Here is a 22,031-nt window from a genome sequence, read left to right as displayed (position 1 = left end):
GGAAGCAGACTAATTTAGGAATAACAATCCTGCTCAGTGAAGCATAAAGTACCAGGTGATCTACACAATGACTTTAAGATTTACAAAGATATCCATCCTCTTTAGTTTTGCGCTGGAAATTGAGATCATTTTTCTGTGACCAATTTTTTCCATAAGATTTTGGAAACCCTAGCGTTTCAGATAAGCTGGCCTTGATTGTACCATTTTTATTTTATTGCTCGACTAATTGCTTCTCTAATGTTTATTCCTTCTTCTTGGACTGCATTATATGTTTGAAGTGCTTTTCTAAATAGGAACACAGGCATTGCTGCGGTTTAAGTGTGCAGGTGCAGCACGCATATTGTTAGACACTCTTTTTTTTTGAAAAGTAATGATGTTATAAAAAGCGCAAAGGGGCGCAACCCATATTGTTAGACACTCATCAAGTAGGTTTATCCAGAGAAGGACAAGGAAAATGTATGTTTACTTTACCTAGGTTATGTCCCATCAAAAAAAGCCAAGAAAAAAAGGGGGTTCCTTAGGTTTCATTATTGATTTGATCAATGTTTGAGTGTATGCTTCAAAATAGTTGATTACTTTCAAACTTAATTAGAAAAACCATTTGTTCAAGCCCTAGGATTTTGGAAGAGTAGCAACTTTGTTGAATTTGACACCTTCACACTCCTGCACACAGCATAGAGGCTCAAGTACATGTAATGCAATTAAGAGACACTTGAATTGCATTTGATACTGGCTCATGATAAACTTAACACTACTACATGTTCCTTTATTGCAAGCTGGTAATGTCTTCATGGGTTTGGCATAGATGTGTTGAGGAAATTCTGGGAGATCATTAATGTCAGAAAGTCATAGCCTGCAAGAGCACATAACCATTACCAAGACAAACATGATATGATTGGAACCAAATGAGGTTTGTGCATAATTTACTAGCCATCCTTTAGGCGGTCAGTGAGAGGTTTTAATTTGATTTTACTACACAATGGATGATCTATTGAAGAGTTAATAATAGTTTCCATATATGATACAATATTTGGTAACCTAAAATACGGATCTATCTGTTTTATTTCTGGAATTTGTTATAATGTCAAACTTGATGTATGTACTTCCAACTATGCAATATAAAGTCCCTTGTTTTGATTGAGTTCCAAAGTTTTAAAAATACAGTGTTATATTGATTTATTATGATATTTGTATGATGAAAAGCAGACCAATCTATATTCTAGTTGTCATAAGGCGTTTAAAATATCCCATTTAGAAAAACCAATTATACTGGTGTTGTGTACTCGGAAAAGAAAAGAATTTGTAGGAACTTTCATTCTGTAATTGTCTTTACATGACTTGCTTAAGGAGGAGGAGAAGGACAAGATAGGAAAGCTTTGAACCTGATGACCTTCAGCATTCTAGGAGTCTTACTTAGTAGAATTAACAAGAAAAAGAAAAAGAAAAAAAAGAGCAGTATTAGCAAAAGCTTTCCTGATAAAAAGCTTATGTATTGAGGGTGATTGTGATTTGAAGCCTTTGTGGGAAAACACGTTTGTACTGAGCATTCTCCTAAGTTTTGTTCACTGTATGATGTTTTCTTAAATTTATAACAACCTGCAGAACATTGCTCTCTAGTTGTTAGTGGACTCTAAAGGTCCAGAAATGATCTCAATTATACATAGGTCTGGATCTCAGTCGATAGCATTCTCTTCCATTATAGATCATAGGTTGATTGATTGAATGATGGCACTTGTTCGAGTGTTTTATGGTTTGTTCTTAAGAAAACGTTAGAGAGGCCAAATTTGCCCAATTTGATAGGCTTTTTATTCTTCTTTCTTCAATAAAAGAAAACCAAGTAGAAAAAGGGAATTCGTTAAGGGACAGATAAAGTGTCTTTTATGAGCAAAATGACCCAATCAAGTAGAGAAAGGGAATTCGTTAAGGGGCAGATGAAGTGTCTTTTATGAGCAAAGTGACCAAAGGCAATTTGTTTTGTAATTGACAAAACCATATCTGGTCATTGGAATTGGAAATTTATTGGTACTGCATAACCATGTCAATAAGATCCCTGTTGATATGAGACAAAAATTTTACATTGATTGTCAACTTGCCGCAACCCTCCTCCTTTATTTGGCCTTGGCCTTGGCCTTGGGACTGGTTATGCAGAAAAAAAAAATATGACACTAAAATATGACATAGTTGCAGCTACCCTTTGCATATAATCCTCATGGCTCTTTTTATGTGTTTTGTATCAATTTCTCATTTTGCTTTCGCAGTGCTAGCTTGTGTGGCGTTGTGACTTTTTTTGGGTCTCTAATTGTAATTCTGTTTCAGGAGAAGCAGAAGGAGAAAAGGAATAAAAAGGATAAGAAGGGCAAAGAAAAGAGAGAAGGTAAAGAAAAGAAGGACAAAGAGAGAAGTAAGGAAAAACATAGTGACAAGAAAGACCGAAAGGAAAAGCACAAAGACAAGGACAGGGATAGGGATAAAGAAAAAAAGGGGACCTCGGATGAGAAGAGAGTTGCAGGGCAGCCGGATAGCTATAAAGGAGAGAAGCTTGTTCCAAACAATCTTCAGAATGTTGAGGTTAAGGATGCTAAATATGTGCAGGAGTTGGCCAGGAGAATCAGGGATGAAGAAAGTGCTATTACAAGCCAAATGGTTCAGAAGATTACTGTTACTGGTCAAAGAGGATCTGAGTTTCTGGGTAGGGTGGTGGAGAGCAATCTTGCCAATCATTCTGGAGAACAAAGGAAAATTAAGGAAGCGAAAGACGATAGTAAGCAGATCAATGGACAAAGAAATCACGTCAATACGAGAAGTTTGGAGAGTGCCATTGGTGGAAACTTCTCTGTTATGGATCACAGAAGAGTTGGACTTGCTTTGCCAGTGGAGAAAAATGTTGAGAAGCCAAAGGATGGGAAAGAGAAGAACAAGCACAAGGATAGTAATGGTAAGGGTGATAAACCTAAGGATAATGATCGAGAAAAGAAAAGCAAATCAAAGGTTAAAGATGAAGCTAAAGAAAAGAAAAAGGAGAAGAAAGCAAAGGAGATAAGTGAACATAGTAAACAGCAGCCTAGATTGCAAGAAAACGGCAAGGAGTCCCTTGACTCTAGCAATGCTAAGCAATTTTACCTTTCAGAGACGATCAATAACAGTACTTTTGGTGAGGGAAATCTTGGAAAACGTAAGGAGCTTCACAAAAATGGACCTCTACTTGGTGAGTCCTTCCTATATTGTACAATAATCACACTGCAGGACTTCTATTTTGTCTGGTGATTGGAACCACAAATTTTATTTTGTTTGTCCCCATGGATGGTAATAGAGGCTTTATACTACTTAGTTCGTCCAGTAAGAACCCATTTTTTGTGGCCTACTATTGTTGTATATCTCTAAAGCTAAAAAGACTTTTTAGCTAAACTTGATCTCCAGTTACTATGTTTGCTTTTCGGGCTGCTGGTCAGATGATGTTGTCAAGTACTTGTTTTTTGGTTGTTCCTTTTCTGGGAGATAAATTCTTTTGGTTGTAGATTTTAGCTTCTTACTCTTTTAAGTTTCTCACAGACAATGGAATTCGACCCCATAAGTTGCTGAGACCTGTTTCATCCTCTGAACGAGTCATGGAAAATGGAAGGAAATTGGAACCTTGCCAAACTGATATTCCGTCAACTTCTGGGAGACAGGGGGCTGCCAGTAATGGTATAGTGGGCATTAAGGAGCATAGGCCTAATGGTTTGGTGGAGCCTCAAAGACCCAATGCAGGCTCAATAAGGTCTTCATCTACTACCGTACAGGTCAATGAAAATGGTGAAGCATCTGCAAAACCACCTTTGGTAAGGCTTCAAAGACCGAATGCAAAGCCTTCCCCTACTACGTTACAAGTTAATGATAATGGCGAAGCTTTTTCAAAACCGCCACATCCCGATTCCAAATACCTGATTCAGATACTTTCTATACCAAAAGTGGAGGATTTGTCTGATATTGACGACCAAGAATGGCTGTTTAGCAGCAATTGTCTGCTGTCAAAGGAATCCAAGGCAGGTTCTCCTCAGGTTGAAGGGACACAACACGTGTGGGCGAAAGCTTTGCAGATAGAGTCTGCTGATGTTTATGCTCTGCCATATGTCGTTCCCTATTAATCAATAGATGTATAGAACTTACCCCTATATCATTCCCTAGTGAAGCTGTTACACCAATGTGCTTACCAAGGAGGTATTCCAGCATCTGGGTCCTGAGCCTATCAGTTTGTTGCTGTTTTGTTTTGTTTTTTTATTTTCTTCCCATATGGGTTCATTTAAGGTATAGATTGCACCGATTTCTATTGCATTTGGTAATGGTGTCTTGGCTATTCTTATACTGACATCAGTTTGTCACTAATAATTTTCTGTGGCATATTTTCAGGACCCTCTGTGTGGATTTGTGCTTATTTATGAGAATTGCATTCAGGTTTGTATGGAGGAAACCTTACCCAAGTGCACAGGATAGGAGAATATGTTAATTGGAAATGCCACGATGGGAGTTTTGTTAGCTTAGATCTTAGAAATCAAATACAAACGAGTACCATAGGGTTCCAAGGCCTGTTCACTCTTTTAACGATTTTTTTGATTTGTCTTATGGTGTCATTTGATCAAATGTAAGGATGACGATCATAAGTAAATTTGAAATAGAGAGCAAAAGAAAGAGACCATTTTGTTCATTTGACATTTTTTCTGTCTTATAGCGGAATTAAATCTAAACTGTTGAAACAAACAGCACCTTAGCCAAATCTATAACTGACAGTGGCTTAGATATTTCTTTCCCTTCGATGTTCTTGTTACTAGTTGAAGCTGCGTTGTATTTTTTGTGCAATTGACTCAGAAAGACAATTTGGTGCATATATAGGACATGTTTGGAATTGTGTTTGAAAAATAGAGCTTTTAACTCAAAAAACGATTTTCGGCAAAAGTTAATTTTTTAGCTTTTGCTAAAAGTACGTTTCAGTCATTTTTAGGTTTTTTGGACTTTTAAAAGTGCTTTTAATTTTTCAATTAAAATTGTTTTTTTTTTTAAAACGGATTTTTTAAGTGTTAAACGCAGATGTATCCAAATAGGCTCTTAGTGTTGCACATAAAGTGTAGGGCCACGTTTCACGTTTCTGTCATAGAGGATCATCCATGAATGCCACCTTTGAAGGTGTAGGCAACTGTTTATCTAGTGCCTCAAGGCAGGTGAAAACCGATCCAAGGCAACCTTCTCATTGTACAGTGTGCACTATTGCCTTAACATCAAATAGAGGGTCCAATTAGACTCCCCTTTTTCTCCTCTCCCGCATCGATTAAAAAAAACAAAAAAAAAAAAATTATGTACTATTAGACCTACTCAAACTCAACCTACTAGAGGTAATGTACAAGATTCAAGTGTCAATACAATAACACACACTTGTAATTTAGTTTCATTTTTAATGAAGATTTTATCTCACCTTTTTTTTTTTTTTTAAGTATGTATTGGATACCAGATTTTTCTTATTGTTTTAGGAAAAAAAAAAAAAAATCCTCAGCATTCCATTAGTTTTGTTCTGATCAGTAACCAATCATTTTTTCAAAAAAAACTTTGGGCAATATTCCATTATCTTGATTGGATATTGTTTTCTCCCTTATCAACACATGATCCACTCGTAGCACCCCTACATAATAATAATAATAATAATAATAATAATAAAAGTTGCGACATTAGAGCATTCCCAATGGAGGAGTCATATTTTTATGTAAAATGGCTTCTCATAACTCACTTTTATTTAGTTTAGTTAAGCCATTTTTAAATGTCTCTACATCCGATTAGCTATATTTCTATCTATTCTATTAAAATATTATTAAAAGTAAAAAAAGTTTTAGGAAGAAGAAAACATGTGAGAGGAAAAATGAAAAAAAAATTGGGAAAAAGAGAATATGCAGAGAAAAAGTAAGAAACAATTTGAGAAAAAGATAAAACAGGTTAGAGAAACAATGAAAAATAAAATAGCTCCCTTGAAAAATGCTGCTACATTTAGCTTTTCCAATCAAATGACTATTTTACATTTTTTTTTTTTTTTGGCTAATCCAATATGAGAAATTTTTTAAACATTTAAAGAGTTATTTTAAATAAAAGTAACATTTGACTATTCCATGATACTCTTACAACTCAATATATAACTCCTCTCCATAAAACCTTAAACATGTCCAAAAAAGTCAATGTCGCCGCATGGCATGGAAGCACACGTGGCATTCAGTTGGCACATCACTAACCTTCGTCAACCACCTCTTCAATTCAACTCAGGTGTCTTAGCAGACAAGAAACAACTCAGAACTCAAATCAGATTCCTTTGTCACCATTTCTCCTCTCTCTCTCAAGCAAGCAAGCATGGGTGGTGATACGATCACCCCTCCCACTTCCACTACTGGTACACTTCTCTCTCTCTTTCTCTCTCGTGTTTGGTTTTCTGGGGAAAGTTTGAAACGCTTGAAAATGTTGCTTTTTCGCTCTGGTTTTCCCGGGAACCAAACAGGGTGTTTGACTCTGTAAGCCAATAGTGGGAATTTAACTAACCCCATTTGCTGATTATGCAGACGAGGACTTGTCCTCTCTGGAGGAGCAAGACTTCCCACAACTGCCACCCCAAACACCTACTTTTCTCGGGTATGTGATGAAAGAGATCATTTTCTTTTTCCTAATCCTCTGTTTGTGTGGGGAGAAAATAAATAAAATAGAATCCTCAGAAGTCAGAATCGTAGATTGTTGTTTCGGTTTATAGACAAGCTGACAAACTTACTGTGAATATAACTCATTTGGTTTCCTTAGGTTCATTTTGGGAGTTAATCTCTGAGTACTAAATTCTAAACTTTGATTGTTATTTTTTTTTACCTCACTTTCTTAATAAACCAAAGGGGTTTATTGGAAAATTGTGTTATGTTGGTGGAAGTCTGAATCTGATTTTCAATGGTTCAGGGATGAAGTTGAAGACAGTACCACCAAAGAAGACAATTTGATGGTTTTGGGGGAATTTGATGAATTGGGCAGTCGGTTTTCTTCAGCTGCTTTGGATTTTGAAGCCAATCGGAGGAGGAGACACAGTGCTTATAGAGAAGTCCTGCAGAGTTATGATGAATTGCGGATTCGTTGCGAGAATTTGAATGGGGCGAAGAGCAAAATCTTGAGGTACTAATATAATATGTTGTTAGATGAAGCATGTAAGTGAGAAGTTTGACCCATACTTTAGTTCCAAAGGAAACTTTTCTGGTTTCATTACTTGAATTTATTTTTTTCAATAGTATGTTTGAAATTGTTTAGTTTTCTTTAATGGTGGTCATGATCTAAAACTTAGTGTCACATCACACTCTCTTACAAATTTTGATGAACAAAAATAAATGTCTTGAGGTATGTTGTGAATATGAGGTTAAGCCTTGAATTTTCTTGTTCTTTGGAGTAAGAAGTTAATTATAATTACTTAGGCGCATGATGTAGGGCGCATGCCCCTATGTTCAAATGCACATGCACTCGCACTTGTGCGCGCGCGACGAATAGAAACAAAGAATATGTTAAATTATCAGTTATTCTTAAAGTTTAAACTGATAGGAAGAGATAAATTAATCATTACTCTATTTATAAAGAAAGAGTGAACGTTATAAGTCTTTTCTACTTTTACATTAACAACAATAAAGTTAATTAATCATTTGTAACTCTTGTCTCAATAGAATAGACAGGGTGCACTTCTGTTTTTGCACGGTATGGTTGTGTGGTAAAAGAAACTAGAGAGGATAGAGAAAAATTACTAGTATTTATGGACTATAACTAGTTAATGGATAGGTGCAGTTTTCATTACTATAAACCATAAAACTAAACATTAAAAACTGTCATTACGCTGTAAATGTTATAACTGTCCTTAAAGGACTTTACTGTTCATCGTAGTAGAGACTGATATTATGTTTAGCCTGAAATGACCTGCTAGATGAACTTGACAGCTATGTCCCTGGAGCATGGATTGAGAAGGTGGGTGGCTTGCAATTGATTGATTATGATGTTCCAAAGACAACCTCGCTCATATTAGTTGGTCCAAAAGGATCTGGAAAAAGCAGTCTTGTAAATAGAATCTCCAGGGTGTTTGAAGAAGACAAGTTTGTATCGGAAAGAGCACAAGTATCATGTATGATTCTTTAGCATATCTGATATGAGTTTCAGATTTGAATCATGAAAGGATGCTGTCTATATATTTTCTTTGAATAAGGGGATGAACTTAGTGTTAAATCACCATTTATCCCCAAAGTTTAAGTTGATAGGAAATGTTGATTTTAATCATTTAATTAACATTTTAACACTCCTCCTCACATGTGGATCTAAACTCCTCTCTCAATAAGTGAAACCCAAATATTATTTAATTGAAATCTTAGGTAAATTACGAAGGCAGGATCTCTGTTTTGATACCATGTTAAATTATCACTTATTTCAAAAACTTAAGTTAATAGGAAATTGTGAATTTAATCATTTAATTAATATTCCAACACCTTATTTCTATAGTTTCAATCTCTTGGCGTGTCTTCTTGTGCCAGATACATCTGTTGGAGATGGGACCTACTTCCTTCAGGAATATATGATTCCAAAAAGCTCAATGTCATTTTGTCTTTATGACACACGCAGTTTGTCTAATGATTCATCTGAGAACACTGAAATACTAAAGCGTTGGCTGACAAAAGGTGTTCGTCATGGGGATGCTGTTATCAGGTCTGACTTTTGAAGTTCTTGTATCCTTACTTCCAGGGTTTATGTGTTTTTTTCAGTCATTGAATTACCTCACTTCTTTGAATTGCTTGTCAGGGGTTCTGATAGTCCAAGTTTAAGAATCAGTATGAAATGCAAGGCCCGCTGGAATGGTTTTCTGACGAGGGAGATCAGGAGGGTCAGTTTTGTCATATTTGTTGTTAATGCGATTTCAGTTTTGAAATCAATGGATAGTAATGATGATTCAGACATGAAGTATATCCAGACGATTGCTGAAGCATTTAGCTGCCCATACTTGTCATTCAAAGGTATTAGGACATGAACATCCTTGACTTCCTTTTTCCTGGTAACATCTTTTAGATTTCATGCAAGACTTTGGATTTCATAACTTCTCAGTGGCTTGTCTTTTCCTCTGTGTTTTAAAAATTAATAAATTTAGTACTAAGAGGAAAAAGAAAATACACTATGGGCCGGGGTGACTATAGTACTGCCAAAAGAAACATATATAGTAGAAGCAGGGAATTATATTTTACATCTCCTCTGAAAACAAAGACACTTAAATATCAGGTACTGAAAGATAAGAGTAACATCAAGCAACAATTATAAAACTAGCAAAAATCTTGCTAAAGCTCTTGTTGGAGGGATGCAGGTTCAAATAAGGGCTGCAAAATTAAATCAGTTTTTACACAAGGAGCTAATTTCCACTTTGTTTTAATGTTTTTTTTACCCAATAGATTGTATTGTTGAATTCAGTTGATTTGCAATTTCTCTTGTTCAAAAGAAGGGTTAATTTCACGTTTTCTCACCGGTTGTATAGAGTGAGTTGGGCTTCCCAACCTGTGTGGTCTAAAAAGTGACACTTTACCTTAAAAAAAAAAAAAAAGTGATACTTTATTCAACTGAAGTCTACTCTGTTAGTACTCGACGATAGCTGACTTCAAAAATTGCATGTGCATACATGTGCATCAAAAAAGTGACATGCTACCACATGTGATTGAGAAAAATAGCACCTTACCCGCCTTTGTTTTAGGAAAATGACACTTACCTATCAATATTTTATGCAACTATTGGTTGCTCCATTGTATTTAAAATATCAAATTAACTCCCAATGATGTAGGCTTTTATCAAATAGCTCCATAATTTTTAATTTTATCAAATAGCTCCAAGTAGATCGTTTCATCCATTTTTTTTAACAGAATGTTGTGAAATTCCAATTATGCCCCAAAGAAAAAAAAAAAGTAGAAAAAAAGCAAATAAGTGCAAATAAGAGAAAAATGCAATCCAGTGGGCTGAGGTGCCATATGGGCAGTCGACCTTGCCTGTACTCCTCGTGAAGGGGGTGTGTCGCCTCTCCTGCCTCCCCCTCCTACTTTCATTTTTTACTTCTTCTTCTTCCTTTTTATTTATTTATTTTTTTAAAAAAAAAATTTTATGTGCTTTGGGCAATTTTTGTCTTTGGAGGTATGATTGGAATTTCACAAGTATTCTCTTAGAAAAATGGATGGAAGGACTACTTGATGAGTCAAAACGTTGGGAGCTATTTGCTTAAATTGGAAACTTATGGAACTATTTGATAAGAGCCCAAAGCACAATGAGCTAGTTTAATATTCTACCTTATTTTAGTAGATGCTAATAGAACATATCTTAGGATAAAGTTTTCAAAACCAAAGGTTGACAAATCAAACTCAACCTTTACCATAGGTTGGGAAAATATGCTTTACCCTTAAAGAAATATTCTCCTGGGTCCTTTAGAGGCTTCAACACCAATTTCACTTGATTATGTGATGTTTTGAAATTTGGCCTGTTTCCTTGTAGTAAGAAGATAATAAAAATTTGAAGGCAAAACTGGTTGATTTGCTTACTACTTGTTACTGCTACCAAATTCTAAATCAGAGATGAACTTGGTCTTAAGAAATTTCTCACTTTGACAAGCCTTAATTTATTCACATAGTTGAGAGGCTGAGAATATAAAGGAGTAGTAGGATCTCATCTTTTATGGGCAACCTGGCCATTGGCAGATTATCTCAAAAGATGCTTCCAATGCCCTGAGTCACTACTGAGGCATTGGACAACTGTTTCTATAATTTTTTATGACATGTTTTTAAGGTTACTTGTAAGGATGCCTCGGGAGAAATAAAGACACTTGTTCTGATTCTGGGCTACTGGTTAAAGTGGTTGCTTTGGACTTCTTGTTTCCGGAGTTTTATCAAGTGTCAAGTGGTCCAAATGATTTTTGATAGTACTTTTTGTTCCTATCTCCCTCCATGAAACAGCGAGGGGCAATGTACATTATGTTTACACTTCAAATTCGCAAAGTATTTAAACAATCCTGGTCTTAGACTAAATGTGTTTTATGGATAATTAATGATACTTCCAGATGAGCCCTTTTATCTTTTTTTATAATTGCTTTTGTCTTCATTTTTCTTTTTTTACCTGCATAGTTGACCCCAACTGGTAGGAACTAAGGCTTGTGGGTTGTGGCTATCCAACAACCTTCAACATACACTGTCTTTATCCATGTAAAATCCTTAAATACATCTTTTGCTTTAGCAAAAAAAAAAAAAGAACTAAAACATTTATAGTCTCGTACTGACAAATTGAATACCAGAACCAGCCTTCTTCACTCTTTTTTCAAGTGTACCAAACCTTCGATCTGCAGCAGTCACATTCAATAAGTGATTGTCTGGAGTCCAAGGTGACTCAACAAGGCTTCCCCCAACAATGTTCTTTGGTGGAGTTATGGCTGAGTACCTTTTTATCAGAAACTGTAATACTGTAGAGTTTTAGGGCGATGATAGGCCAAGATTGCTGCAGCAATAACCTGGTAAGGAAAAATATACCCTTTTTGGAAGCCTAAGACCAGTCCTATGGACCCTACAACAATCAAGAAGACATTTTTGGCCCCAAATAAAGTGTCTGGGTTAGGGTTTTGGTCTTTCAATAGTCGTAATATGGATCAGTTCCAGTTTGTGAACAGTGCAGTGCTTTCTGTGATCATTGTTGGAAATGAAATATAACATGTTTTTATGCATAATTGTTGGGTACTAATGGCTGGATGCTCCAATTTTCCTTACAGATGACAAGCCTGTTGTTGTTGTTACACATGGTGACCTACTTTCGCTTTCAGACCGTGCTCGGGTCCGTGTCCATTTGGGAGAGCTGCTGGGTATTCCACCTGCAAAACAGATTTTTGACATTCCAGGTGACAGTTTAAGTTATCTAGCTCCCATTTTTTTTTTTTTTTTTTTTTTTCTGCTTTCAGATAAGGTTTTTGATTAATAAATTTATGGTTTATCATTTCCCTTTCTTCTTGCAGAAAGCTGTGATCCAGTAACTGAGTTGACAATCATTGACATGTTACGCTTTTCCCTTGAGCACGCCGATAAAAATCTTCCTCGTAAGAGCTGGATAATGAACAAGGTGTGGTCTTTCTTGCTGTATTTATCTAAAGAGTTTCAATTCTCTTTTGCGTATTTTGAATTTTTTCTTACCTTCCAAGGAGCAGTATATATGATGTGACTTGAATTCATTGTTCTTCTACATCTTGGGGATGTATGACACTGCTATGAATATTAGCAGTCTCACAATCATTACATCAAGGTATAGTGGTTATAAGCACCTAATTCAATAAGTTTATGGAACTCCAGTATGTTTTCAATGACACTACAGTTTACAAGTCATTCTATACCCTAAGTCAACTTATTAAAATTCCGAAATTTCAAATATTTACAAAACAACAGCTTATCTATTTTTTTTTTTTTCTCGCTATGTATTGCATTTCCACTCAATTTATGTGCACACTTCAGGCGGACTTCTGCTTTCTCTTGGTTCTTAAAGTAGTAGGCAGTATTGGCAGTGTAAAAACTCTCTCAGTCTAGATTGCCATTTTGTTACTGATCAGTGAGTTTTTGAAGTTGTGTTGCAATTTAGAAGTGCTTCGTCGAGAAAGGTGAATAAGCAAGTCATTGGATCTAATGGAGAACGATGTTTTATGAGTGGAAACTTACATTTAGCATGAAGAACTTAATTACTAGATGGTGAATAAGCAAAGAATGCTATTAATATAGTGATTTTGGTTGGGTCTCTTGTATGTATACCTTTTTGGTTGGGTGTTTGGTTTGATTGGGTTTTTCTGGGTTTTTTGGTTTGTTAGGGTGTTTGGTTGGGTTCCTTTGTATATATTATTGTGTACTTTGATTTGTATACATTATTGTGTACTTAGAGGCACTTTGCGCTTTTTTCGATATATACTACATTACTTATCGAAAAAAAAAATATAGTGATTTTGGCCTTCCCTTATACTTGCCTGAATTCTGCGATGGATCTTACTGTGTTGATATATCGGTCTAAGTTATACATTCTGTGACATCCGACATGATATTCAAAGGGTCCTTATATGGTCCAGTAGTTTAATATGTACAGGGTTAAAACAAATCAAGCTGAGGCGAGCCAACTTTATGTTGGAAAAGGTTGCATGGTTGAATTTTAACTAAACTTAAACTTTTGGGTTAGCCTGCCTGAATGATGCACATGTAAAAGTTGTAGATACTACTTTTGAAGTAAATGGCAGGTGCAAGCTTTGTGGGTTAGCCTGCCAAGCTGATGCACCAGTAAAAATTGGAGATCCTTAAAGCTAAAGCTATTAAATGTAGGAGCAAGGGGACAGCATGGCAGTTTAGGTTTAGTTCATCTTAGTTGTGATAAAGTGTATATTAAAGTTTCTAGATCTTTAATAATTTTTGTGTGTTGTGTGTAGGAGGGTGTGTGTCTAAGGGCCTGTTTGGGTGTGCGTTTGAGGAGCCTAAAAGTGCGTTTATCACTCAAAAAGTCAATTTGAAGAAAAAAGTACCCGTTTGATAAAAAAAATTGAAAATGTTTTTAAGGGTTCAAAAAGCCAAAAAAAGGCTAAAACGCACTTTTGGCAAAAGCTTCATTTTGAAGCTTTTTGACTTAAAAGCTCTATTTGTCAAACGCAATCTCAAACATGCTCTAAGAGTCTTGGTACAGTAGGGTATCAGTTAGCTGGGGTTTTAGAATGGTGTAGAACTGAAGATAACATTGCTATAATTATTTTTTAAAAAATTTGAGAAATTTTCAGTGACCTGTAGAGGCATGTGTAGAAAATCAGTCACTCTTGCTTTTGCTGATTCAGATCGAGAATTGTGGCATTTTCTATAGCTCCTAAATTTTTTCAAACAGATTTTGCTCTGAATTCTGAATTTTCAGTGGCTTTCATTAGATTGACTGGAACAAACATCTTGATGGATTTGGGACTGAAATTGCTTTCATTATGCTTTAACAAGCTTCCAAAATTAGTTCCTTCTCTAGCATTAAGAAATAGTACATATTCCCTTTCGTGCATTGGATTTTCAGTAGAATCTCAATAAGCATCAGCTTAATTTTGTTATCATTGTTGGTTAATACCTGGTGATTTATCGGCCAATTGCATCAGAAGGGATTAAACTATTTCTTGTGAATCATGGAATACACAATACAAATACTCGCATGCGAAAAAGATTATGTTGTATTTTGTCCAGCTGGCTTCAGGAGAGATGCTGATTGTGTTAAGAATATGCAGGTTCATACAGCATTGCTGCGCGGATGTATATTGCTATTAATATCCCTGGGAATCGCCATCATCGTAGCTTACGTGTACCGTGTGCATATGCATCATGTCCGTCGTGCAAAGCCTCATGCAAAACCTCACATAGCTTTTACTCATCCTGAGATAGATTGGCAAGCAATTCGGCACATGTGGTTGGGCTAGAATGTGTAGCCCGAATCTCAGAGTTTGATGCCATGAAGGCCACTGAATATACAAACAAGAATTGTTATTGAATACTTGGGGTGTCTATATGTATATCTATGTATATGGTTTGGTCTATGGTTCTTATATATTCTATGTTGTCTAGTACTCAGTTTTTGCAAATTGATCTAAATGATGGTATCAGTTAAGGGTGGGTATCGGTTCAGTTCGGTATAGCCATTTTCGGTCGGTTAACCGAAATTGTCAGCTTAAATCGGTTAATTCACCAATTTCATTTCGATAACAAATTATTTCAAAATTTTAATTTAATTTCGGTAATCGGTTAATCTCGGCCAGTTAATCGGTTAACCGTAGGCTTTTTTAATTGGACCAATGCTATTTTTAAATGAGTCAATAATTAGTTATTTTGGGGGCTCAAATTTTCTTTTTGGGACTAAAATAACTTATTGAACATAAGATGCAAACAATAAGCATATAAGATGCAAAACACTTACCAAATACTTTCTACAAAACATCACTCCACAAAGTCCATCCTTCAAAGCCTTAATCCGTGTCAATTGTCAAATTTGGCGGTTCGTTCCGGTTATGCGTATTCGGTTTGGTTCAGTTAATTGACAACAAAAAGTTTATACTGATTAAGCGAACTGAACCAACGTTGGTATAAAAAATTCATAGAGATTTTCAACTCACACACTTAGACGGTTAATTTCGGTTCGGTCGTAGTCAGTAGGTGGTTAACTTGCCCACCCCTACTATCAGTAGGTCCTAGCTGATAATGATTGTGAATTTGTGGTGATAATCGCCAAGCAGAATGATAGCAATGCATTTTGAGAATGCTAAATATCTTCTGCATTTGAATTCGAGCTCTTCCACGACAAAAAAAGCACAGCTTGACCAGGGTAGGGTTTGTATTTTGTTTCTGTGGTGGTGCGTCCATACATTGGATGGAAGACAGCTGCCAAGAAATGTTAGTGGGTCAGGTTGTTGGCATGATATGGAATATTTTTTTTACATCACGTCATCGCGTCAGATGGCGTAAAATGTGAATGAAGAATAACATTACTCTATTTGTACATAGAACTGCCCATAAGTTGAATCTGAAAAATGTTGAATGGCATTTCTGCATCCGGACGGGTGCCCTTTTTTGGTCAGGAACATCAAACATCATGGGCAGTAACAGAGTAAGAAAACAATGTGCTTTTGGTCTAAAGTAAATATTGATTACTCGATGTACAGCAGAAAAAGCAGTAACAGAGTGAGAAATCTGAACACTGATATAAAAAAATTCTTCTTTAATTATCAAACTGGTGTAAATCGATCGTGTTTGCTGGAAATAGTATAAAAAATTAATCATGGAAACAATGACATACCCTTGAAAATTTTCTTTTGAAGGGTTTATGCTACAAGCATTAATATGGGAAAAAAATAATTGAAATCCTAAGATTCTCAAAAATCATGCAAATTCTCTGCACCAACTAACACAAAACTTGAGTGAGACACAGATTGTCTCCAAGTCATCTTTGAGAAGATCCATCAAAACTTATTCCTGTCATGACTGCTGCACCACTGCCAAGAAAGGCAAAGAAATGAGAGGATCTATACCTGAGACGAGAAACACATTTAGAGTTTGTATTGGAAAGAATCATCATCCTCCAGTAGTATTAAGTGTTTGGAATGCTCTGCAAAAACATAGCCCTTGCAGCCGGGTCAGTTGAAAATCGACCCAATACGGCAATTGTAGCCGTGCTACTTCCAATCTTCTCAATCCCTCTAGAGATCATACAGGTGTGGTTAGCCTCTACAACTACTATCACATCTCCACCTAACAGTGATGAAACAGTCTCTGCAATCTGCCTGGTGAGTCTTTCCTGAACTTGGAGCTTGCATCCATAAAAATGTACTATCGAGTGTAACAGGGATTTTCCAATAGGATTGAGTCCCTCGGTACAAAAGTATCCTACATGCACAACCCCATGAAAAGGAAGTAAATGATGCTCACATTGAGACCAGAATGACAAGTTCAGCTCAGAATGGATCTGCTTTTCGCTCGGGGTGACTTCCCCATTAGGTTTTAGAAGATCCATCCCACCACAAACAAAGCCATTCAGCTTCATCTCCAAATTATTGTTTTGGAAGTTCATCAGCCACTTCACAAAGCGACAAGGAGTTGCTAAGAGCTCTTTCCTTAATGGGTCCTCACCCAGAGACCTGAGAATTGAAGTTACCGCAGTGACCATTCCTGGATTGGCTGCTCCATTGTTGGAGGAAGTTTTCTCACTTGAAGAAGATTGGGATGGGCACCAACATTGATTGCTTGAGTCTGTTCTACGGGCTGTCTCCGCATTTATGCCTTTAAATTTTAGAAGACTCAAAAAATCACCCCACATTTCAGCATTATCATTTTCAAAAACCCCTGAACCTGAAGAAACCAGAACCTTTACCCATCCTTGGTGATTTGAGTCGAGAAAGGCAGATTCCAGGTTAGGGAAATGGATGTGCAAACATTGGAGAATGACAGCAACACCTGCCGGCTTGATACCATGGTGCAAAGCTGAACAAACTTCATTGGCCAGCCGCTGTGGATCTTGGAGTCGTTTTGCAAATACATCAGCTACTCGGGAAAGCTTACTTAAGCCTACAACTCGTAGACCTGAAGGCACATAACCTACATGACACTTCACCTGGAATGGAAGCAAGCATGACTCACAGTATGAGAAAAGATCAAGATCTCGAACAATCACGAGTCCACCTGCACCTCCAGCATGACCAACTCCATTATCCAGACCAGCTTCAGGGAATAAAGCACCTTGGACAATTTCCTTCACCGTTTGTCTATAACCTAAAAATAGTAACAATGATGTAGTTTTAAGTAATTCAAGTCACAGATTCATAACTAGTTCAACAAGATATTTTAGCTGACATCAATGTTGATATTGTGTTCTTTCTTTTTTACGTAGAGAAATTTTATCCATGTCTCAAATTTGCAGCAAAATAGCTTACTATTACCATTTTCATCACCAGAAACCTGCTTACTACCTAGGAGTTTAAGCAATGCCAGAGAGCCAAATATTAGAAGAGGATAGGAAAATAGCACATTAGTTTGGTTTCATTCATCCGCGAGAAAATAAAGTTGAACAATATGCAATCACTATTAAACAATGGATGACGCTTCCTGAAAGCCTCAGTCCCTTACAACTGCAAACCCAAAACAGATTTTTTAGCAATCTAAAAAAATTATTCACTAAAAATAATTTTCTAAAATGTAACTGGTATTAACCTTTATGCTATGAAAAAGAAATTTTATACAAATTGAACTGATTAACCTTCAGTGGCCCCATAAATGATCAGAATGAACAGAAATGATGAATATTGGTAATAAACTCGGATGCCCATGCAAAACCAGTAGGGACGGTGATGTCAGATAAAGAAGTTCATCGGACATTTCTACGATATTATTAAGTGAAAGCAGCCAGCCAGAAACATTTGTAACTCTTCTAGGAAGAGTAATGCTATTTAACCTATCATACAATTGGGATTATGTGACATTAAAAATCAACCCTTGATTTTTTTTTTTACAAGTATTAATCCAAAGGCTAATTTTCATTGCGATATCATCAAGTTGAATGTTAGTTGTATAACAGTACACTAAATAGTATTACTCTCAAGAAATACAGATACCAAAAGGATGTCTTAGCATTCTTCTTGTTATACCTATACATAGATCCGTCACATTACATAATTGAGAAATGCTACACGTCCCAAAATTTCTTCCCAAGTAATGTGTATAAATCTCATGAGATGGTGACACATCATTTGTGAATTAGCTTTTGAGAAGAAAATTTGGGATGTGTAGCACTTCTCTACATAATTATAGTCTTATACTTTGTGCATGTATGACAAAAGTTGCATCTTCTAGCCAGAAGAAAAAACAAAAAATAGAAATGTATTCAAATAGACGGATATGACTCAAATGCATAATGCAGCAGCAGGCATAAAAGGAATGGTGATGGGCTATCATACATTATGAAGCTCTCTCTCTCTCTCTCTCTCTGTGACATTGCTAGCATCAGGTAGAAGCAATATTCACACATTACCAGAATCCAATATAAACTTTAACTTGGTAGACATGGAATCTCAAGGAACAATGTAACTTTAATTATATAGATTACAAAGAGAGTCTTGAAGGAAAAGGTTTTTCAGAAATATAATCAATCTAGCCCAAAATAAGAACTGAGTGAACTTACTTTCTTATGTTATAGCTATCTATATATTGGGCAAACGGGGATCCTTGCTTTTAAACTAACCATCAAGTTGACAATGACAACTTTGTAGTTTAAGAAGGATGGTATGATCCCAATGCCCACTTTTCCAATGATAATCCAATCTACTAAACAACATTTCTACTATCTCCTTCCACTAAAATCAGGGAAGGAGATAGTAGAACAAAGGGTAAGGTTAAGCCCCAAACTCACTCAATGAAAAACCTAGTTCCAGAAGGTCCTACTTGATAGCAAAGTAGACACATCTGGTACGTCCAAATCCTGAATAGAACACTACTGTGCTCAGAAACACGTTTTATTGTAGTATCCTGAGAATTACAACCTTTGCAATCTACAGACAAGAGAAAACAACTTGGATGTCTAAGACTTATATAATGAGACAAAAACACTTCAAGAGACCCAAAATTCTCATACTGCCAGACAATTTAGTTGTAGAACTTTGACAAATAGAGTAGTAGACTATGAAGATGAGTGATATAAGGATATGCTTTTGCTAGGCTCAAAGTAAATGCCTTGATGGGCAGCCTCTAGAGCTCAAATCCCTGTAATTTACGAGTGTGTCAAGCAAGTGCGCCAAAATTTAGTACTTGCATAACCATGATAAATGCATTCAGACCTCTACTAACAGATTCTATTTAAACCACAAAACTGAGACTTAAGCCCTTTTCAAAATATTAAAACATCATTTTTCCATGCCATATCACATGCAATTAGCATTATATAATACTTCTGAGGTCCTAAAGAAACTTCTGCAATTGTTGTTGAGAAGGAATGGAACCAGATTTATAAGTTGAGCATCCTGCTATTCATCTTTAATTGCATAACAAGCAGGAATGGAACCAGTAGAAGTCTTGGGTGGTCCAGGGCGCCCCCAAAACTTTCAAAATCCCTTTTTATATTTATTTATATATTTTTATAGCAATCCCTTAACAGTTAGCATCAAAAAGATTATTAAGGAAAGGTACCACCGTTTACTAGGAAGTACAAATACAAGCATATCACCGTTTCTAGGTGGAAGAGGCATGGAAAAGATAGCAAAAGCTACCCAACCTACTAGATCCTATGCAAGTGACCCACCAACTACCATGTAAATCATAGGTTTCCCATCCAATAAACAAAGCACGACCATTCTAGGCAGGCATTTACAAAAGAAGTAACAAGAAAGCACTTTGTAGCACCAGTGCACCACTGAAATTCATAGAAGAACGCACAAGGACAGTAAAAATATCAAAAATGATATTACTTGCTCATGTGCTGGGTAGAATTAGTGAATGTATGTCAAATAGGGAGGTAACAAAGAGTATAACTTTGGATAGGATAGATTGGCGAAAAGAAAAGTACAAGTTTCTATCTAAGTAATAATTTTTTTAAAAAAGAAATAGAATGAGGAAAAGAATACATGTGACACGCTGATTAGTTGATGAGGATCTCTAGAGCTGACTCCATTTTAATTGGGATTACGGCTTAGTTGATTTTAGTTGTATAGATGACAGCTCGTGAAGGACCACTAAACCAAGGGACATATGGACAAAAGGAACATATTTTTTGCACTCACTCACGAAAAATATGGCCGTTAGGAACATAAATCAAAAGGCATGTCTGTATTCGTTGAGGACTGCAACAAAAGCATGAAAAAGCATAGACTCCGATTATAAAATAGTCAATATTTTTCATTAACAAACAAAAACAGCAATTATTAATGTATCAACATGCAAAGTTTAAATTATTAACATTAAAATATTAAGATGTTGACCGTTGAGAATGTTTGATTAGTAAACACCAGCTTTCCAACTACCCAAAATCTAAAGAAAACTAAATATTATGTTATGAATATAGAGACAGTTAAACAAAGCTTAGGCAAAAAAAAAAAAAAAAAATACCCACCTCTGGTTCCTTCTCGAAGGGCCTTGGCGACCCGAAGAGGGGTCTTCCGGAGACCTTCTCTGTTAATATCCTCCCCTAAACCATGCAATAGAACTTTCACAGCATCCTTAATGGCTACAGTCTCTGGCTCTTCCTCAAATCCTAGCTCAATGCAACCTAGTTTCACTCCATTCTCAAGTTCCTCATCCAAGTGTTCCTCATCCAAAGCGCCCATTGACAGACCACAAATCCCACAAATAACACCGACCCAGATACCAAACCTTCCTAAGAACCAAAAGCCCGCAATGAATCAGGATAAAGAAAATAAATAAATAAAAATCGGAGGCACCCAGATGAAGAACAAGAGCGAAAATAAGAACAGTCCCGAATTACCACATAAAATCAATAAATCAATCAGAAAGTTCAATCTTTGGGGCACCCAGATGAAGAAGAAGAAGAGCGAAGGAAAAGAATCAACCAAAAACCCAATAAGGAATCAATAAGAACATCCAAAACTTGAGCTACTCGTATCACAAAGAATCCAAACCAATCCCAAATAGGTAGGAGTCCCAGTATAGAATCAACACAAACATCCAAAATCTAAGCTACCCAGATGAAGAAGTAGAAGAAGACGCAAATGGGCCGCACGGATCAAACAAAAACAAGAAGAAGATGAGTATATATAAGAGGCCGAGGGGATGGATGTGTTCGTGAAGAGAAACGTAAGGTTACCGCTGATCTTTGGAATGTGTGGATTCTTAGGTTTCCCTCATCGAAATGTGGGCCCACTTGCACCCACAAGAAAGAAAGAAGACGAGGAGGAGGACGGGTGTGTTTTTTGTACTAGAGCGGAGGATCTGGGTCGGTACACTCACTTTTTGCTTTCCTTCGCCTGACTTCTCTTATTGAGAGGAGGACGTCAGCTGACGTGTCAATTCTAGTCAAATATATATATTTTTTTCATATTTTTTTTATTTTATTTTACAAATAAACTATTAAATTTATTGATATAGAGAGAATATGAGTGAATATGAGCAAATTATTAACACCAATCATATTGAGAAGAGAGCTTCAAGTGACGTATCAGTCATTTGTGTCCGCGTGTTAAATTTGTGCCCAAATATAAATATAATATTACCTAGGTTTATCATAAATTGATCTATTAAATTAAATGAGTCGAACTCTCATCTACAACTTCTTAATTTTGTATTAATTTTGTGTTGGATTTATTGTTCTTCTAAAAAATTGTTGATTCTTACAATAGAGCATTATAAACATGATCACCAAATTTTACTTACGAAAATAACTAAAAATACATTTTTTATTTTATTTTAACTACTCATTTTTTAGAGCACTTAGAAGCCTCATCATTTTAATAATGTACTTTCACTATTCAATTTAAATATTTT

General features: G+C 36.1%; 3 protein-coding genes across 6 annotated transcripts in view; 2 read left to right on the top strand and 1 right to left on the bottom strand.

Annotated features, from left to right (window-relative positions):
* Window positions 1–4,681, top strand: part of LOC132173963 (uncharacterized) — a 6,404-nt gene extending 1,723 nt beyond the window's left edge. Inside the window, exons 3-5 of the mRNA XM_059585666.1 lie at window positions 2,188–3,205; window positions 3,550–4,284; window positions 4,387–4,681. Of these exons, the coding sequence (XP_059441649.1) occupies window positions 2,188–3,205; window positions 3,550–4,124 (1,593 nt within the window). The 3' untranslated portion in view covers window positions 4,125–4,284; window positions 4,387–4,681. The remainder of the gene's footprint in view (window positions 1–2,187; window positions 3,206–3,549; window positions 4,285–4,386) is intronic.
* Window positions 4,682–6,288: 1,607 nt separating this feature from the next.
* LOC132168168 (uncharacterized) lies at window positions 6,289–14,623 on the top strand. Of its 3 annotated transcripts, XM_059579278.1 has the most exons (10): window positions 6,289–6,400; window positions 6,567–6,636; window positions 6,946–7,155; window positions 7,959–8,140; window positions 8,544–8,715; window positions 8,809–9,020; window positions 11,789–11,914; window positions 12,029–12,132; window positions 12,292–12,312; window positions 14,291–14,623. In XM_059579278.1, the coding sequence occupies exons 1-10, from the start codon at window positions 6,361–6,363 to the stop codon at window positions 14,477–14,479; spliced, it is 1,326 nt and encodes a 441-aa protein (XP_059435261.1). In that variant the 5' UTR covers window positions 6,289–6,360; the 3' UTR covers window positions 14,480–14,623. The 3 variants fall into 3 exon arrangements, with proteins under 3 accessions (XP_059435261.1, XP_059435262.1, XP_059435263.1); XM_059579279.1 differs by lacking the exon at window positions 12,292–12,312; XM_059579280.1 differs by lacking the exon at window positions 14,291–14,623 and having other exon boundaries at window positions 12,218–12,306.
* Window positions 14,624–15,756: 1,133 nt separating this feature from the next.
* Window positions 15,757–21,478, bottom strand: LOC132183164 (GTP cyclohydrolase 1). 2 transcript variants are annotated; one of them, XM_059596568.1, is made up of 3 exons: window positions 21,016–21,478; window positions 20,644–20,907; window positions 15,757–17,318 (listed from the first exon to the last, which is right to left on the bottom strand). In XM_059596568.1, the coding sequence occupies exons 2-3, from the start codon at window positions 20,855–20,857 to the stop codon at window positions 16,141–16,143; spliced, it is 1,392 nt and encodes a 463-aa protein (XP_059452551.1). In that variant the 5' UTR covers window positions 20,858–20,907; window positions 21,016–21,478; the 3' UTR covers window positions 15,757–16,140. The 2 variants fall into 2 exon arrangements, with proteins under 2 accessions (XP_059452551.1, XP_059452559.1); XM_059596576.1 differs by having other exon boundaries at window positions 21,355–21,478.
* Between the last annotated feature and the right edge of the window lie 553 nt (window positions 21,479–22,031).

The sequence above is a fragment of the Corylus avellana genome, chromosome ca1, assembly GCF_901000735.1.
Source record: "Corylus avellana chromosome ca1, CavTom2PMs-1.0".
NCBI lineage: Eukaryota > Viridiplantae > Streptophyta > Magnoliopsida > Fagales > Betulaceae > Corylus > Corylus avellana.
This window is presented reverse-complemented; position numbering and strand designations above follow the sequence as displayed.

What these genes read in the sequence shown, in the direction of transcription:
- LOC132168168 (XM_059579278.1), top strand. Translation starts at nt 6,361, where the DNA reads ATGGGTGGTGATACGATCACCCCTCCCACTTCCACTACTG. An exon ending in CCCATACTTGTCATTCAAAG is followed by an intron (nt 9,021 to 11,788) that starts GTATTAGGACAT and finishes TTTTCCTTACAG; the next exon opens with ATGACAAGCCTGTTGTTGTT. An exon ending in CTCACAATCATTACATCAAG is followed by an intron (nt 12,313 to 14,290) that starts GTATAGTGGTTA and finishes AAGAATATGCAG; the next exon opens with GTTCATACAGCATTGCTGCG.
- LOC132183164 (XM_059596568.1), bottom strand. Translation starts at nt 20,857, where the DNA reads ATGGGCGCTTTGGATGAGGAACACTTGGATGAGGAACTTGAGAATGGA. An exon ending in CCTTCGAGAAGGAACCAGAG is followed by an intron (nt 17,319 to 20,643) that starts GTGGGTATTTTT and finishes TACTATTTTTAG; the next exon opens with GTTATAGACAAACGGTGAAG.